The sequence below is a fragment of the Periophthalmus magnuspinnatus genome, chromosome 21, assembly GCF_009829125.3.
Source record: "Periophthalmus magnuspinnatus isolate fPerMag1 chromosome 21, fPerMag1.2.pri, whole genome shotgun sequence".
In the NCBI taxonomy this organism is placed as follows: domain Eukaryota; kingdom Metazoa; phylum Chordata; class Actinopteri; order Gobiiformes; family Gobiidae; genus Periophthalmus; species Periophthalmus magnuspinnatus.
In genome coordinates this window covers 19,458,135-19,477,004 of record NC_047146.1, presented here as the reverse complement: position 1 = coordinate 19,477,004, position 18,870 = coordinate 19,458,135, and the positions used below count along the sequence as shown (strand labels likewise).

General features: G+C 39.8%; 1 protein-coding gene across 7 annotated transcripts in view; it reads left to right on the top strand.

The window, feature by feature from the left end:
* map4k4 (mitogen-activated protein kinase kinase kinase kinase 4) overlaps positions 1–18,870 on the top strand; it is an 80,065-nt gene that overhangs the window by 48,951 nt on the left and 12,244 nt on the right. For 2 of the 7 annotated variants that reach the window (XM_055230781.1, XM_055230784.1), the window contains exons 15-22: positions 675–1,535; positions 2,333–2,491; positions 9,662–9,771; positions 12,271–12,455; positions 12,838–12,935; positions 13,920–14,098; positions 15,156–15,264; positions 16,835–17,152. In XM_055230781.1, the coding sequence (XP_055086756.1) occupies positions 675–1,535; positions 2,333–2,491; positions 9,662–9,771; positions 12,271–12,455; positions 12,838–12,935; positions 13,920–14,098; positions 15,156–15,264; positions 16,835–17,152 (2,019 nt within the window). Of the gene's footprint in view, positions 1–674; positions 1,536–2,332; positions 2,492–4,106; positions 4,155–4,925; positions 5,121–9,661; positions 9,772–12,270; positions 12,456–12,837; positions 12,936–13,919; positions 14,099–15,155; positions 15,265–16,834; positions 17,153–18,870 lie in introns of all 7 variants that reach the window. The other 5 variants (XM_055230783.1, XM_055230785.1, XM_055230779.1 and 2 more) reach the window with 4 other exon arrangements.

Below are 18,870 nucleotides of genomic sequence, written 5' to 3'. Positions count from 1 at the left end.
CCCTCCTCATTTTGTGTTTTTTTTTTTTTTTCATAAGTGAGTGAGGGAGTTGTTGACGTGGGCTCATAGCTTTTACACACCCAGAGAAGCAGTTAAGACGGCTGTAAACCCAACAGTATAAGCCAGGCTCAAGTCACCAGGAAGTCCACCTTAGGCCAAACTCATGTTACGTCAGGGTTTATTTTAAAGCTTATAAAACTGCTTTTGGACACAAGGCCTTTTCACACCTTTACTGCACTATGTAACTTTTTTGACCAGGGGGTCTACTACCTACTTGTCCCAATGTAGAAGTTATTGCTTTGTCTAGAATAGTATTAAACATATCTATCTTTCGTTTATTCAATTACAGGTGTTTTTATTGGTTAAATACCTTTAATAACATGCCTCTCTAGAGATCTGACTTGGCCTTTTGAAGTCCCTTGGCTGTCTCCATGGTGATATATAAGTTTAATGCTGCACTGCGAAACTTTCTAGGGCAAGCAATAACAATCTTTGTGACAATTAAGCAACTTTTCCACCCAAAAAGTTACATAGTGCATCGTTACATAGAAAACAAGTAAAAGTAATTCAGCTCATCTGTCTGTGAAGTATTGTTATTGTTTCAAAAGTCATATAAAAGGGACAATATGCTAAGTGAAGTTATGGTAGAGTTATGGTCTAAGTATGTTCCTCAGGAGTACAAGTGGAAGGAGCTGGAGGAGCAAAGACAGGCCCAGGAGCTCCACAAGCAGTTGCAGAGAGAACAGGCCTACCTGCTGGCCCTGCAGACCAGCCATAACCTACAGGACAACCACAGCCTCAAGAAGAACCACCTCCAGGACAACCACAGTGTTCAAACCAATCAGAACCTTCAGGACAACCACAGTCTTAAGAAGAACCACCTTCCAGACAAACACAGCCTAAAAAAGAACAAAAGCCACCAAAAACACCATACAGAGATACAGGCCAGCGACCAAAGTCCCGGTATCCTCCATGACAAATCCAAAGTCCAGACCAGAGATCAGAGTCCTGATGTCCACCATGAGAAGATCAAGTTTCATGTCAGAGGCCAGAGCCCTGAATTCTACCACGAGAAGGTCAAGATCCAGACCAGAAAACAAAGTCTTGAGATCCAAATAGACAAGTCCAAAGTCCAGAGCAGAGATCAGAGTACTGATGTCCACAACGAGAAGACCAAGGTTCAGACTAGAGACCAGAGTCCTGAGATCAGTCATGAGAAGCTCAAGGTCCAGACTAGAGACCAAAGTCCTGAGGTCCACCATGACGATTTCAGAGTCCAAACCAGAGACCAGAGTCCTCAGCTGCACCACGAGAAGGTCACAGTCCAGACCAGAGACCAGAATCTTGAAGTCCGCCATGACAAGTCTGAGATTCAGACCAGAGACCAAAATTCTGAAGTCTACCATGACAAGTCCAAGGTCCAGACAAGATACCAGAGTTCTGAGGTCTACATCCAGAATTCTTTGTTGGACCCACTTCCCAGTAGGACCCTTCCCATCCAGGACCTGAGCCAGGACCCTGACTCTGTCTTCGAGGTGACCGCTCCCCCTGCTGGACTTACTGACCACTGCTTGTGTGGATTCTCTGGGTTTCTGGGTTCTCTGCATGAAGTTGCTGCTATGGCTAAGAAAATAATACATGAAGAATTTATAATCCTTGTAGGTTTTGGGTCTTTCTGTGTTTAACCATTAACCTGTCTAAAGGAATGGGCATTGTGGCATTATATTGGTGCTGTGGAGGCTTCACTAATGGTCTAATGGTGTTTGATGAATCTTTTGAGTGGTGATAATTTGTCACTATTTTTGACTAAAAATGCCTAAATGCAATACAGGATACAGTGTCATACATTTATATTGGCAGATCTGATATATTTGAGTTGAGTAAATTTCCTGAAATTATTTACACAAAAAGATTTCAAAAATAAATATGTAAATATAAATATGTTCTTTAACAACATGGAAAATGACAACAAAATGTCTTTTTGTTTGTTTGCAATGTCAGGAAAAGGGTTCAAGTACAATAAAATCTCGGGAAATTGCTGCTCTTCTTCTGTAGTCCTGGTTTATTTCAGGTTTAGTCCTGCATGGTAGAGTACATGAATCATGGACTCGTGGAAGAAAATGCCAAAAAATGTATATCACAATTTTCTTGGAGCCTGATCATAACTTCAGTTTGATCACAATTCAGTTTGATCACAATTCAGTTTCACCACATTACCACAGATTTCATCAGTACTGCCAATATTTATAAAGAGCACTGATTCCACATTTATTGTTAAGGTATAATTTTTTTTCTCTCATTCCTAAACTGTCATCGTCACTGTCTTGTGTAGGCGGATGAGCGGTACCGAAAGAACGCGCAGGGTTCTCCACAATCTGCACCGACCAAGGCCTCCCAGCCCCCAGTGCCCCCCACACGCTCCGAATCCACCCACGCTAACGGGAACACTGCATCGGAAAGCCAGGCCCAGCACCGGCCCGGCGAGCCACAGGTAAGCGGACAGGGCCAAAGATGTTCTATCAATCACTGGGCAGAATAATACCATTGTGAATGTTAAAAAAATGTTGACTGAATGCTTTCTGTCTTTGTTGGTGATTTGTAGAATGCGATGAAGTCATAATCGCAAGAACCAGTTTTAGCCATTCATGGGTTTCAACGTCTTTATATGCAACATTTTGACACTTCCCTTCTGTCTATTATCAGGTTGAATGCTACAGTGTGGTTATAATATGAAGGGTTGAGAATCAAACTTCAAGACTTCTTGGGGCCCAGGGGCAAAAGATTTACGGTATCCCGGTAGTTGAAACAGAATAATATATTGTTATTACCAAAACTCAAGCTAAGAATGCGCTTTGGAGGTATGGTGCAACATATAAAACAGAGAATACAATAAAATCACACAAAAAAATATACACAAAATTCACAAAAAAAAATTGTAAAAGATTTATTTAAAAAAAAAAGCTTTAATATAGGTATTCCAATATTCTGGTAATTTTACAGTGAAAAATGCTTGTGATTCAATTGACAAACTAATTAATAAAACATATTTTCCGGACTGTAAGTCGCTCCGGAGTTTAAGTAGCACCAGCCAAAAAATGCATAATAATGAAGAAAAAAAACATATAAGTCGGCCTTTTTGGGGGAATCCGAGACAAAGAACATACATTTTATCTTTAAAGGCAAGTTTTAACAATAACGATAAAATGGAGAGCAACAGGCTGAATAGCAGTACAGCACGCTAACTTAACACATTTATATTTATTCAGCTACATGAAGCATAGACAATGAACTGAATACATGTCTGGTATGTTAATGTAAGATATTAACAGTTAATCAGATAACTAAAGCATAAAAAAGAAGCTAACAAGTTTACCAAACTCGAGATCTCACTCCAAATCACTAAATCCATTGAATTCTTGATTCTCGGTGTTGCTTCTGAACAACTCCGCCAACTCCAGAGGTAGATGAAGTGCCGCTTCCTCTTCTGCATGGCTGTCATCAGACTCAGCGGAATACGATTTTCTTTAGGGGGCATTTTTGTTCAGTCTTTCTCAGATATCTTTTAAATTACCGTAATGTTGAAATAAAAACATTTCAATAGTACAGTACTACTAATAGAGTAGTAGATACTGGTACACAAGACTAGAGTGCCCTCGTTCGGTTGTCAGTGTGACAATAACAAAGACGTGAAATTATTTTTTATTATATGATATTATATTTCGATAATTTCACATATAAGTCGCATCTGAGTATAAGTTGCACCCCTGGCCAAACTATGAAAAAAAGTGTGACTTATAGTCCGGAAAATACGGCAATAATTAACAATTTGTAAAATAAAATTTAAAAAAATTAACTATTTTGTACTGTATTGTAAAGTGAATAGATCTCGTTATAAGTTTCCATTTGGCGTAGGTAACCCAAAATCTCTTAGATTCTCCACCCTTTATATTTCATATATTGTTTCATCCTTTTAAATGACACATGTTCTTTTTATATGCATTGTTGCCTATTGTAAGAACAGGAAGAAGAAGCTTGTTACGTATTCCTCTTCTTTTAGAACAATGACCTGACTGTAAGATTTGTTCCCATAACACTTTGATTGACAGGTGGCCTTCCCCTCCTTGCAGACACTCAGAGGAACGTTCAGAAAATGTGTAATTATTCTGTTTGTGTGTTGGAGTGATGCTGTCTTCTCTTTTGTCCTTTTGGATTGGGAGTTTTAAACATCGAGTATGAATATGCATCAGTGTCTTAGGTAAAGAGTTGTGGAGATAGAGGACAACCTTGTCGTGAAGCAGATTATGAAAGCACACTGATAAGCACACTCATAAGGTGTTTTTTATGCCAATGCTCTTTGTGAGTTCAGAACTATATAGCCATTAAATTATGAGTTCAATGATAACGAGATTGAGTTTCAAATTATCTGAACATTTTTGATATTAGATTTGACCCTTTTTTTTTTTTTTTTTAAACCAACTTCAGGAAGTTCCAACAAATCCTGGCTTCTACCTTAGTGATCCTGTAGAGTGACATGCTACTAAAGAGAGTTCTGTATAGTCTGCAGTCAGAAAAGACATGCCCGGACAATTGTCTATCTAAACTGGGTTTTGTGGTCTTTAACTGAAAACTGAAATAATTTCAGTGTAAGTGCAGACTTGAGTGAAAATGAGTTCTGCTCTTACTGCTGTTGCTGCTGACTGCTGCATGTGTGTTTTTGCATGAGAGTCATATTCCACGAGTCTCATTCCACTATGATTTATACGCAAAAATAATTATTAAACAATTTATTTTTAAAAACTGATGACTCCCTGTATGTTCTGTGCATGTAGAATGCTGCGTGTTTGCTGCGGCTGTCTGACCCTGCTCCTGTCTGCTCTGTTGCTGCATGCTGTCTGACTCCACCCCTTTTGTTTCTCTCTGCAAAGGTCCTATCTCACCTGTCCAAGGCCACGCCCCCCGTCTTGTCTCGCTCACACTCATTTACCAATCAGGTTTCTGGCTTTGGCCCGGAGCCCCACCTCCTCCTGCATCATCCTCCATCTTCATCGTCAGCATTTGCCCCTGCACGCTCTGACTCTCACCCCCCTCACACGGGCCCCCCAGACCACCCCCCGCCCCGGGTAAGACCTGCATCATGTTCGGTCACTATGTTTACATGCACTGCTAACCCTTGATTATGCTCATCATCAGATTTTTGTCTCGTACTGTTGTCCCCATCTACACACAATGCAAAGAACAGCTGCAAATAGGGGGCTATGAGACGCTAAGGGTCGTCTAGTAATTTAGCATTTGTGATGAAACTTTGTACCTATAATTACTTATAAAAACATATAACCACATTTTTGGCAGAAATAGATGAGCGCTATCTCATTTACATTGAGCATTTCATTTTCAGACATTTGATTAGTTATTTGCAGCACAAACAAACACATTGAAATTCCGGTAGGTTTTGCTTTCACTTTAACGTTGCAGACCAAAACAAACTCTCAACCTCTTCTCAACCTGTGCTAGTCCGCATGGAGAGGCCGTAGTTTGTTACTGCCACTGCCATGTAAATTGGACTACACTGTATGTACTGGCTTCTCCAAATGTACTATTGGGATCTTTGAGATTCGATTCACAACACCAAAATTGTTGCTGGATTTACATGTATTTTGAAAAATCTGTTTAGATGGGACTAGGCCAGTTATCTGGTTTTCCTGATGTGCATGTAAACATAGTGACTGTCTCCTCCATTCACTATCATTAGTCTTCATTAAAAATATTATATTTACTGATATATTTTAAGTTGATTTTACTGTAACTCTAATCTATTTACCAAAATTAAGATCAATGAGCTAACAATGGCGGCAGTCTCCATAAAAAAGACCCAAGCTGATCACTGACCAAAAGAAATGATTGAATCTCTACCTTTAGTCCTTGTTTCATCTTCATCTCGCCCAAATTCTGGGCTACCATGAAGAAGGTGCAAAATTGTTAGTGTGAGTAGCAATGACTACAGAGCAGCGACAGGCAGAAGGAGAGAGAAAACAAGAGAAAAAGAGAGAGGGTGGAGTGAAGCAGAGATAGCAAGAAAACAAAAGAGAGAGAGCAAAGAGATAAGACAGAAATGGGGAGAGAGAGAGGAGTGACACAAAGAGATAACCACTGTAGAGTGACAGAAGACACAAGGGGGAAGGGAGAGAACATGAGAGAGAGCAGAGACAGAGAGAGAGAGAGGTTAACAGGGGCAGAGAGAGAAAGAGAAAACATAAAGAGGGAGGGGAGGAAGAGAGAGAGGTAGAAAAAGAAGGAGGAAGGGGATATGAGAGAGTGGAGAGAGAGACAGAGAGCTTTGAAATGAGCTCATGTGTCTGAGTATCCAGACAGTACCCCCTCCTCTCTCCCTCCATGCTGCCTCTCCTGTTTCCCTCCTGTTCTTCCTTCTCTCCTCTTTTCCTCCCCTCTTCCTTCTCTCTTCCTCTCCTCGTTTCTCTCCTCCTTCTCTCCTCTTCATCTTCTCCCACTCCTGCTCTTCTTAACACCTCTTCCTCTCCTCTTCCCCTTCCTCCTTTTCATTTCTTTCCCTCCCTCTTCTCTCCTTCTCCCTCTTCTGTCTTTCTCTCCTCCTCACCTGCTTCTCCTCTTCCTCAATCTCATCTCTTCATCTCTTCACTCGCCTACTCCCTCCCATGTGGGCAGTATTACACATAATTGAATTAAAGCAGGAGCAGCAGAGTTGTACAGAATCCAGGTCAGATCCAATGCTTTTATTATTATATTATTGTATTTTCCCACGAGCCAAGCACTGACTTCATGGCTGAAACGTGACTGAGGCTGAGCCAGAGGAAGTCCGGTTCCTCTTGGATTCCTCTCGGGTTCCTCTAAGGTCCCTATGGAACTATGCTCTTCCTGTTTTTATACAAACAAATGACAAACAAGTAGTGTAAAAATGTATATGAGGGCATGGTGTGGTATGTAGTGTAGACCAGGAATGTGGGTTTTACAATAAACTATGATTAGACACAGACTAGGCTGGAGATATATATATATATATATATATATATATATATATATATATATATATATATATATATATATATATATATATATATATATATATATATATATATGAGTTGGTGGGTAATCACTCACTCTGTGCTGCCCAAAAATTATGCCCCTGATTTAAAGGTGCACTATGTAACTTTACTGGTGAGGAGCTGCAACCTTCTGGCCTCCATGGAGGTGTTAATGTTCAATGCAAAAACTACAAGCGTTTCATTGCATTCTTAGTATGAGTGGGCCACATTTCCACAGATCTGACCTATAACTTGGCCGTGTGATTGCCTCCATGAAGGTAGATACATTTAAGGCCATAGTGGGGCATTCCAGGGAAAACAATACAATCTCCAAGAAGACAAGCAGATGGCGGACCCTCTACCAGAAAGGTTACTTAGTGGACCTTCACAAATAATTTTATTTTTTTTTAATAAACTAAACTGACATGTTCATTTACAATATCTTAAGCATGTTTAAATATTAATAATGCACTTTCCCTCGTTTTGCTTCCTATTTTGGCCTGAAGCAGAGCTATTTCAGGCTCTTATACAGTAGTTATGTTAGAGTCTTATGGCTGTAAAACGAGAGCAAGTAGTGGTTTCACCAGTGCAGAAACATCCGTGTGCCAGTTTAAGAATAGCTTCACAGGCTAGTGGATAGGCTAGTATTCAGAAATGACCACTTGTGTGCATAGTATTGGTATATTGAGGTTTAAATACCAGTTGTGTGAGTTAAATGCACAGTACATTTAGGAAGGAGAGACTTCACTGCCTGAAGTGTAGGAGGCATTGAGGAACCTTTTAAAATACAAGAATCTTTATTTGTTTACTTAAACTGTGGCACAAGAACATTAGCATTATGGATATTTAAAAACATGTAGAATTATTTAATTGTGGAGAAGCCACTTGTCCTGCTTTGAGCCCTGTTTAGCCCTGATATAGACTGTTCAAGTTCGGGATTAGTCCTGGACTTATCCAGCTTTAGTTCCACGTTTTGTCTGATTTTAATGTCAGTTTTAATGTGATGTTTCTGATAAACCAGTAGATTGTCTCTGAGACATAAGGCTATAGATAACACCAGCAATGGGCACCGGGAAATGCTCCTCTGTGTTTTTAAAGTCTATATACACTACCAGTCAAAAGTTTGGACACACCCTCTCATGTTTGTTTTTCTTTATTTTTTACTATTTTCCACATTTTATACATGCACAGAATATGAAGTAAGATATATGGAATTATGTAGCAAAGAAAAATAGTTAAATTAAAGCCGCAAGAGGCGATGATGGCCCTCGCCCCCCCGCGCGAATGCCCCTTCACGCAACCGCCCCCAAGCAGCATTCCCCCCACCCAGCCACCCCCCTTCACACTGTTTCTATAGCGCAGTGTGGCCATTGCATTATAATGGCGGTCCACAGCGTTGAACTGGCAACCTCCTGCTTAATACAGGTATAGTGTAATGAACTTACGTTTAATGAACCTACGTTATGAGGCCTACAATTATCTCCCCAAGTTTCATGCCAATTGGACAAACTTGTGTCTTTTACATTATGGTTCTCTATTCACAGTTTTATTCTGCATCAGTGATTACAATTTGATCCACGTGTGTAGTGGCCATGTGCTTTTTTTTTTTTCGTAAATAACTTGTTAATATTTGACATTCAAATCCACAAAGTAGCCACCCTTTGTTGAAAAATGTTTTGTAGTTATTTAACTTTTTTATTACATAATTCCATATATCTTGCCCCATATATTTAATGTCTTCAGTGTGTAGATAAAATGTAGAAGTATTAAAAATAAAGGGAAAAAAACACATTGCATGAGAGGGTGTGTCCAAACTTTTGACTGGTAGTGTACGCTCACAAGACTCGCTCTAATACAGTTATTGAAAAACAGATTTTTAATTTTTTTTTTTATGGAATTGTGTGTTTTAAAATGCAGGTTTGATTTTTGTTACTAGGCCCTTTATCTGTGTTGATTCAATCTTGTCTATGTTTATTGTAAAAGGGCCCATATTACGCTGTTATGTTATAATGTTGTTTCCTCATCAAAACATTACTTGAAATTGCATTTTGTTTCATTCACACGTTTAACACACTGATCCTGCATATTTAGTTTTTCTTTTGTTTTTCAACTCTATACACCTTACACCTTCACTAGAATCATTTGAATTTGGCCCTGGAAGTTCCCATGTCTACTGAACAAAAGGTAAAAGTTATCTGTTAACTTTAAAAATACCACTTCATGGCATCACAAGGTGGAACAGAGCATTTTGAGCTTTGGAGATTACCCAAGCATGTGTGAATGAAACAAAACATAATTCCAGTTATGTTTTTGAGCTAACGGCATTATAACATGGCTTAAAGCAAAGCTCACATGAGTCAATTTTGTGTAAAATGGTACATTTAAGTATTAGTAAACTAGTAAAAAAACAAAACATTACATTTATATGTTTCGGCATATAAGAATCTTGCAGTACTTGTCATATCTATCTTGTGCAGCCCTGTAATCATCCTTCTGTATCATTCTGGACAAAGCAAGAGCAAGTTTCGCTTCTTATATTGATGAATAACTATACAATATATATGGGTGCCTTGATATCCAGACTGTGTTGTTTTCATGATAAGGTTCCAGTCAGGACTACATCTCGTTCACCTGTGTTGCCGCGGCGAGACTCTCCTCATCGCCACGGCAACGCCCCTCACAGCGGCCAATCAGGACACAGGACTGCAGTCAGGTAAGCTGCTCACCACTCAACTGTCATCTCCGTCAGGGTGCACCCTGAGGTGGAGAAAAAGGCTAGCATATCATTTTATTAACAAGGGTGATGATAACAATGAGTACATTTACATCCATTTTATTACATCCATTTGCTGTGACTGTATAACTGAAGTACTTTAGGAAGATGTAAGTTTAGTCACCGGTGCATGCATGGTCAGTCTGTATCAAAACAAATATGGCTGCTTAAAGCTGCTTTTTTTCACATGTGTCACTGAAATAAACAAATCTGATTGGACGATCATTTAGTCTGGCTCAAGGTGTGACAGAAGGTGTGTTGACAATATCAGCTTGGTCTTGCCAGGCAGAGCATTTTAATGCAATTGTGCAAAAAAAAAGTGTACTCAGATTGAAAAATATTCCTTAAAATTATGCTATAAATTATTTTCTTCTCTGTTGCTATTTTTAATCATTACATAAATTCCCTCGAGCCTCTGCATCAGTCTGAGGAGGCAGTTTGGAGGTGTGAATCTCAGCTATTGTCTGGTAGAGATTTTAAACTCCTCCAGTGCTTAGCCCACTCAAATCAAAATCACAATTTGTATTATTAGAATTAGCTAATCATAAAGTCAGCAATTGATGTATTGCATTATAATGTCCTCCTTGATAACTAAATGCCCCTGTGTGTCAGATGCCCTCCCTATCTCTCCACAGGGATTTATTCTGTGTAAAAGGTGCTAATCCTGTACTTTAGACCTTACAATTGTAATGCGCTTTACAGGCTTGTCAAGGCCTCTCAAAGCGCTACACTACAGTCATTATTCATTCATTTCCACACTTGGTAATGGTAAGCTACTACTGTAGCCACAGCTGCCCTGGGGCAGACTGACGGAAGCGAGGCTGCCAATCTGTGCCATCGGCCCATCCGACCACCACCTATCATTCGCGCACACACCACTTTCATACTCCTCCGACCTTCGGGTTGGGGGACCAACACTCTAACCACTGAGCCACTGTCGCCCCTACAAACGACCTCAACAAACATGTTGTTTAGCAGTTCATAATTCAGTCTTCTCTCACATTTCTCAAATTTTAATTCTCATGGACGGGATTGATTGTCTTATACAGTGTAGTGCCAACAGGAGGCCAGTTATGTAACTCCATTGTCTAGCCTCGTGATGCTACTTTGTCTGCTCATCTCTTGATTCATACTCCCAGAATTTCTCCACTGCTCTTATTATGAAATGCAGTTTGATAATAATACTCATTTAAAGGTAAGGCAAGTAGCCTGTTCTCTAAACCTGCAGAGGACACAAATAGGTTTTTCTCATTCTCAGTCTATGCATGGGCTTTGCCACATGTGAAACCTCAGAACCTCCAGAATTCACTCACTGAGCTGCAGAGGCTGCGCTAACATGTATTCATGATTGGCTGCAGGTGCTGGGGTTTAGTGTTAGTTAGTAGTGAATATTCAGATCTGAGAGTAATTTTAGAGCAGCTCTTTAAATCTGTGTCACTTGTGGCATTTTGACTTTTCCAACAACAATAATTTCTTCCAATATCAATTTTATGGAGCATTGCAGTGATAAAAGAATTGTGTACTGAATACATTTACCCCAGGCTTATTTGACAAACCTTATTTGAAGATTTGCTTCGCATGTGTCATCTTGAAATATACAATGTAGATCTCTGTCACATGCAGTTTTAAGACTTTTACTTTTACTAATGTTTTTGAACCATAGGCACATGGTCGTGAAATGTAATATTCTTAATCTTAATATTTAAATGAACTGTATGTAAAATTTTGATTTAAAATTCTGTAAATATGACCTCTCTGTGCCCCCAGATATGAGGTAAACATGTCAAACAAATCAAATACAGCTTTTACTGATAAAAATTGTAATGCTGGTTTATTCTTGATTTCAAAAACATTGGATATAATCAAGTTATAATTTGGTGTTTTGGTTCTTCAGACGCATTATCTAATCAGAAAGCAGAATGAGCCTCACAGGTCTCATATTTGGGTTGCCAATTTCATTGCTGAAGTCCAGTTGGTGTAAACCTAAAAGGACAGTCTCTGATCTGAATCAGACCTACCTAAACATTAGCATCTGCAGCCAATCATTAATCAGCTCAGTGAGTGAATTCTGGAGGTTCTGAGCTTTCACATGAGGCATATCCATATATTGAGAATGAGAAAAACTTGAATGTGTCCTCTCTTTTCAGATTAAGTCACTGGCAACCCAGGTTCAGTTGTTATTGTAGTACCTGTTTTAAAAACAGTAAGTGCGCAGGTTACATACAGTTCCTGTGTAGTTGTACCCATCTTATATATTTGTGATGATCTTTATTCTGCCGTTCTTGTACTTAGCAATAGCAACATTGAAATTTCCCTATTGAGTGACAAATACATGTTCTCTTATCTTATGTCGCCTTTAAAACAGTCATTGGTCATTTCTGATTTTATTGAGTCTTGTCCATGTTTCTGACCAGTACCTCTTCTGCTGTCTCCTTACAGCGCAGCGGAGCCTCGGCTGCTGTGGGAGCGAGTGGAGAAACCCACGGCCAAACCAACCAATCACGTGTCACCCAGCTCCAGACTGACTAATCACACAGGCAGCGGGGGGTCAAGCTCCTCATCCTCCAGCTCCAGCTCTCACCCGGGCTCTCAATGCGGGTCAGGGGAGAGAGTTAGGGTCCGCTGTGAGTCCAACCACCCGTCTGCAAAAATGCTTCATTGTCACCATGTATTGTCCCCTATTGCCTAGATAATTATAAATCAATTAAATGTGTATAAAATTATCAGCATTAATATGAGGTGCATTCATGATAATAATAACCATGTCTGGGCTAAATCATAAAAATCTACGTGGTTTGTTTTGAGTCAACTCTTTGGAAGTAGTAGCCCAGCATTTTGGAAACCCTTAATATTAGGCTATTATTTCCTCAAAAATCCTTACTCTGGCGTAGCCTCTCTGGTTTAGCAATGGTACTTTTTATTTTAAACCATTTCTTATAAATAAATAAAACTTGCTGCACCAAGCAGTTTTCTTTCTCTCTGACCTCTGCCCCTTGACTTTCTCAGCCTCATCCAAATCCGAAGGCTCTCCCCTCCTGAGAGCAGAGCATGCTGGGAAAAAAACAGAGGAGAGGAGGGACGTGCACAGGCCTGGCAAACCGGCGGTGAGAGCCAGATAGACTCAAGCTAGATTGGACTAGCACGTAGCTGCTAGCCTGTTTGCTTTAGAGTCTGTCGGGTAGCGGAATAGCATTAGCGTGTGGTGCTTTGGCTGCAGGGGTTTTCACTAACAGAATGTGGCCTCTTCTCTGCTCCAAAGAACTAATGATTTTTCATCTTTACAGAGTGATTCATAACTGGTTTGTTTACGCACTAACCTCTGACAGAATCTGAAGACCTCATGCTTTCTTCTCACATCAAACTGTGAAACGTGGACAAAGAGCACAAAAGTGAAGCCAATTTGATTCGTGTATGCATAGTTTTTGTATCAGTCACTGAAATAACCAATTTATTCATTAAACATTCAATGTCAATTTTTTTGCTTATTCAGTATCATAGTAGTAGTAGTAGTAGTAGTACTAAAAGAATAGCAGTAGTGGTAGTAGTAATAGTATAAAGTAAAAGATTATAATATCTGATAATGATCTGATAATCTTTTACTTTTTATTTTCCAAAATAAAAAGACCTAAGTGCACATTTTCTCATGCTGTAAATATAATTAATATGTAAACATTTTATTGTGAAGTTGGATCCTCTGTGCAGTTAGTTTGTATTAGCTAAAACTGTGACTGCATGACTTTTTCCAACTATACATTTAGAATGAAAAAAATTGTTATGATGATACAAATTGTCTTTTCTATACTTTCTATAGCTTAGAACACTCTCTTTTGGCTGAACTTTTGTTCTTTCCTTTGTCTACGTTTCCCCCAGTATAGACTTCAGACTTGCTTCTCATTGATAATTTACATGTGGAGACCTAATGAACCTAATTGCACTATTGCTTCGCATTGGCTGCTCCTCTAACCTGTTCCTCCTGCAGCTCCCTATCTCCTGCTTCTCTCGTGGCTTTACTAAACCAGACCAGGAGAGTACTATTCATCCTCATGCCACACTACATGCCCTGTGATCGGTCTGTGTCTCTCCTTCAGGATCTCACAGCTCTGGCCAAAGAGCTTCGCGCTGCAGATGACGTGCGTCCTCCAAACAAGGTTACGGACTACTCCTCCTCCAGCGAAGACTCAGACACTAGTGAGGACGAGGAGGACGAAGAGGTGGACCAGGAGGCCGGGGAGGAGTCTACGTCTGGGCCAGAGGACAGCAAAGCAAAGCAAGTCCTCATACATCACTCTGTACCACCAGCCACTATGTTAAAGATTTCCCTGGAAAAAAAATCTCAAAATGAATACTTCACTCCATACATTAACACGTGACACACATTTGAATACATATTTTGTAAGATTTTTTTTGCTTTGACAAACAGCAGGTTAATTTCTTGTAAAATTGTACTTCCATAAAGCATTGACAGAAAAAACATGAAAGAATAAATTGTTTGGTCAAAATTATGAATTGAACTGCACTATTTAATTATTGTATATTTTGTCAAAATTGTCCTGTCAATCTCGTGTCTTGTCTGGTCTGGGAAATGCCTTGCCCTAGTTAATACTAATTAACATATATTGGCTATTGCTAATCATTTTACTACTTACATTCATATAAACATCCTTCCCCAACCGCAGACTGCTTGATTCCAATAAATAAATACAAATAAATAAACGTTTGTTAAACTCCAACAAAACAGGAGTTATTATATAGGACACAACAACCTCAGGGATACATGTTCATTTTACAGTGTCTTTGTCCCTAGATGATATCCCTGATCCCACCAGTTTACCTTTAGAAACCATGCAATTATTTTTGACCAAGACTTATATTAATATGCATACATAGATCTATAAAAGCTCAATTTTTCATTTGCAATAAAGATGAACTCACCTTGGAACATACATTGCTCCACTATGGAACCTACCTGGATGGCTGAGGGATTACACAGATAAAATACAAAAAGTAATACAAAAAAGCATTTATTTATTTTTATTATCACTGTGGTATTGGAATTTGAGTTTGAAATTTTAGTGATACTAGGGGGAAGTTGGATTAGGGAGGAAGAGCCTTTAGGAACACGCTGTCTAAAACTGATGCTGAAAAGTTAACTTAGAACTTCGTCCTTGCTTCAAGAATCAACTATTGCCTCCTGCTAATCCAAAACACCATAGCAGGATTTCTAATAAATACTAACAAAAGGGACCCCATAGAATAGCTCCCTCCATAGGCTCCCTGTCAATCATCCTTCAAGTGATATTTGATTGTTTTCTCCATTCCGCTAGGCTGAGTAATGGAGAGGCCGCGTCAGTGAAGACCATGGTGGTTCGTGACGAAGGGGAGGGTGATGCTGGGTCCACTCCCAGTAAAGACAGCACCCTGATCGTCCGGCAGGTACAACCAAGAACTAACCGGAACCAACCAAACCCAAACTTGACCCAGTCAGACTCAGCCAACCAACCAAAGTAACCAGAACAGACCCAACCAAACCCAACCAGACCTAACCACACCCGACCAGACCTAATCAAACCTAACCAAGGCAGATCCAACCAGATCTAACCAGACCCAGACAAAACTAACCTGACCCAACACAAGCAGACCCAACCAGACTCAACCAGACACAACAAGACCTTACCCAACCAACCAAAACCAACCAGAGAACACAGAACCAAACCTAACTAGACCAAACCAAACCTGACCAAACCCAACCATATCAGTTTCAACCAGATTGAACCATTTGTACCACATGCCATCACCTTTGAGTTCTCCGTATGTTCTCCTTCTTCATGTTCTGTTCATTCCCTCACTGTTTTGTTCTTCTTTCATAACAAGTTGCTTCCAGGTTTTGCGCTCAGTGCTGAATTATACAGGAACTCAGTTACGATACAATGAACACATAAAATAGGCCTTACTTTTGACATTACTTGTTTGCATGGTGGCACAACACAAGACAGCTGTGGGTTCAGTTCCTAATGTCTGTGGGGCCCTTTTCTATGGAGTTGGCTTGTTCTCTCCAAAAATCACGCATGCATGTAAATTAATCCTTTAGCTAGGTACTCAGAAAAATAAAATGTATTTTTTTTTAATTTTCATTTAATTTCACCGTATTGTCCTACTGCTTCTGACAATGGTATAGACAATTCATTGGGGGGTGGAATGAGGCATAATTTCCACACAACAATACACAAGATTAGGTAAATGAAAGGTAGGAATGACTGTATGAGATAAAATGAGATTTTGATATAATTTATAAGAATTTTAATTTAATAATAATAATAATAATTGTAATATATTTTTGTTGTCACTGTAGCACTGCTTTGAGTACAAATGAGTATCTAGAATCAATACTACTTTTCAGTATTAATTAGATTTATTTATTTTTACTGCCCTAATCCTGTTAATGTGCTGGGGAACCTTGGGATAGGTGTAGGAGTACCTAGCTGGAGTATTTGACTTTTGATTTAGGTTAAAGTCACAGTATGTAACTTTTTAGGCCAGAAATATCCTAAAATAAAATGGAAATTTTGTTTGTTTGGCTATAATGTTCCACAGTAGGGCATAAAATGCATCTATCTCTATGGAGAATGTTCCGAAGTGCGGTTTTAATGTTGTGTTTCTGTGGAATCATGCAGGTGATGTGCCAGCTCCAGAAAGTTACATACTGTACTATTAATGAGACTAAATTACAAAGGAATATACACAAGTAGAACATGCAAACTCCACACAGAAAGACACGGGGATCAAACATGGGACCCTCTTGCTGAGAGGCACTAATACTAACCCCATGATTTCACAAACTTGCTCTAACCTTCTTCTCTCTGGACTAACCCTCCTGTGTGGCTGTGGCCTGTAGATTAGCCACGTTAGCGCTCGCCCTGCTGTAGCTAACACTTTCCCCTCCCCGGAGCTCCTCAGGCACACGTGCAGTAGACCCATCGCCCTGTACCCGTCTCTCTACTTCCAGAGCGCAGGGTGGCGTACGCGTGGTGCTCCAGCCCAGCAACAGAGCCCTCCATCAGGGTTAAACCACGTCACGCCCAGCCCCCCACACCCACATCACTACCACCAACAGCACCAGCAGCCCAACCCCCACCCCACCCATGCCTCCCACCCTGGCCCAGACAGGAGTCGTCTGCATCTGCTGCCGGACCTCCTCCAGCAGAGCCAGCAGTCGCCCCCTCTCTCCAGCCCGCCCCGTCCCCAAGTGTCCCCCCTCACATCCCCACACACGCCCCCCCACAGCCCCATGAGCCCACTGGAAAAGATGGCCATGCTGCAGGAGGTATGTCCCGGGCCCTCACTGGTGTAGAACATGTAAAGCGGAGATAGACCTTTTAAAATGTTGTCATCAGAATATTCCAAATTCCATAATGGAGGTAACTGGAGGCAAAATGTGGTGGCTGACATTGGCTCAGTGGTTAGAGCACTCATCCTCCAACCTGAAGGTCAGAGGATAAATTCCCACTCTGACTCTGATGTTCTATTATTGTGTCCTTAGGCAAGACACTTAATCCACCCTGCCTAATTTGAGTGGCGGTGTGTGAGTGAGATTGCCAGCCTCTCTTCCATCCATCCGTCTGCCCTAGGGCAACTGTGGCTACAAGTAGTAGTAACTTACCATCAGTGAATGAATAATGAATAACAGTGTAGCCCTTTGAGAGACTGTGCATTACAAGTGACAGACTTTTATCATATTGGAATAACTATTTATTTTAGAAAACAAGCAACATTTTTTATAAAGAATTGTCAGTTTGTTTGCTTTCTATGACTAAGGATGGAAAAAAAATACCGTACTACTTAAGGTTCACAAAAAAGAATAATTTGCAGTGACTGTAAATTTTTTAAAAGTGGGGTCTGAGATCACTGACGTGGCCTATCTGAGTGGTTTTAATTAACCAAACCCAAACCTTTTTCTCCGGGTTACTCATAGAAATCACATGTTTCAATTCATAATTCATATTTGCCTCCAGTTGCCTCCATTAATGTAGAATGTATTTGTTTACTCTTTAAAGGGTATATATGTATCCAAACTCACTGCGCCTTCTGCTGGCGACACATTTGGTTATTTTAAAATGATTACAAAATACTAGTCCTTTAATTTGACAGGGTGCAAAATTACATTGCTTACTTACTAAATAAATTGATACTTTGCAGTGACATCACGCTCGGGGGGTCCTATCTTTATGTATATGGCAGAATGTTCAACAGTTACCATGGAGATACAAAGCATACATTAACAAACACTGCAAAAAATGGAAACTTTTATGAGCCTGTGATCAGTATGGTCACATGGCCATGGTTCTGTTTAGTAGCTTGATTTTCAACAAAAATGGTGAGAGTGGCTAACTGAAAAACTGTTGGCTAATGCTAGCTAGCTGGTTACTGTAATATTGTTTGAGGGACTTGTAGTTTCAGCTAAGTCAGTTCTTTATGGCAAAATTGTGTTAACAAAAAGCTCAGATTAAAGTTTTAACTTGAGTAACAGAGCTTTAGACTGAGTAATGCCCCCAGTTAGCATCACATCCTCAGGGGATGTTGATAACATCAGCTGCAAAGTATCAATAAGTGCAACTTTGAGTTCCTGGCAATGCAATGACATCTCCATGGAGACAAGCAGGTGCTGTACCCCCATCAGAAAAGTTACATGGGGGGTAAACTTTACATCATTTAATGTTTTTATAGATTATTTATACTCAAAGGGCATTGCACTGTCATAAAATTATACCAATTATAAATTTAACAAATGATGATAACAAATGCATGTATTTCCTGTTGTTTAGCATTATGAACAAGCAGTGATTTTGGGCACAGTATGAATAACTAGATTACATTGTAACACGTGTAAATACTCCCCTCTGGTGGTCGTCATCAGCACTGTAAGCACTGGATATACATTCAGCAAACAAGTCCAGCAAGCACAAGATACTTTTGAATGTAATACTTCAGTAACATATGATTAAATTATTATATTTGAAAAACTATATGACTAAACATTTAAAT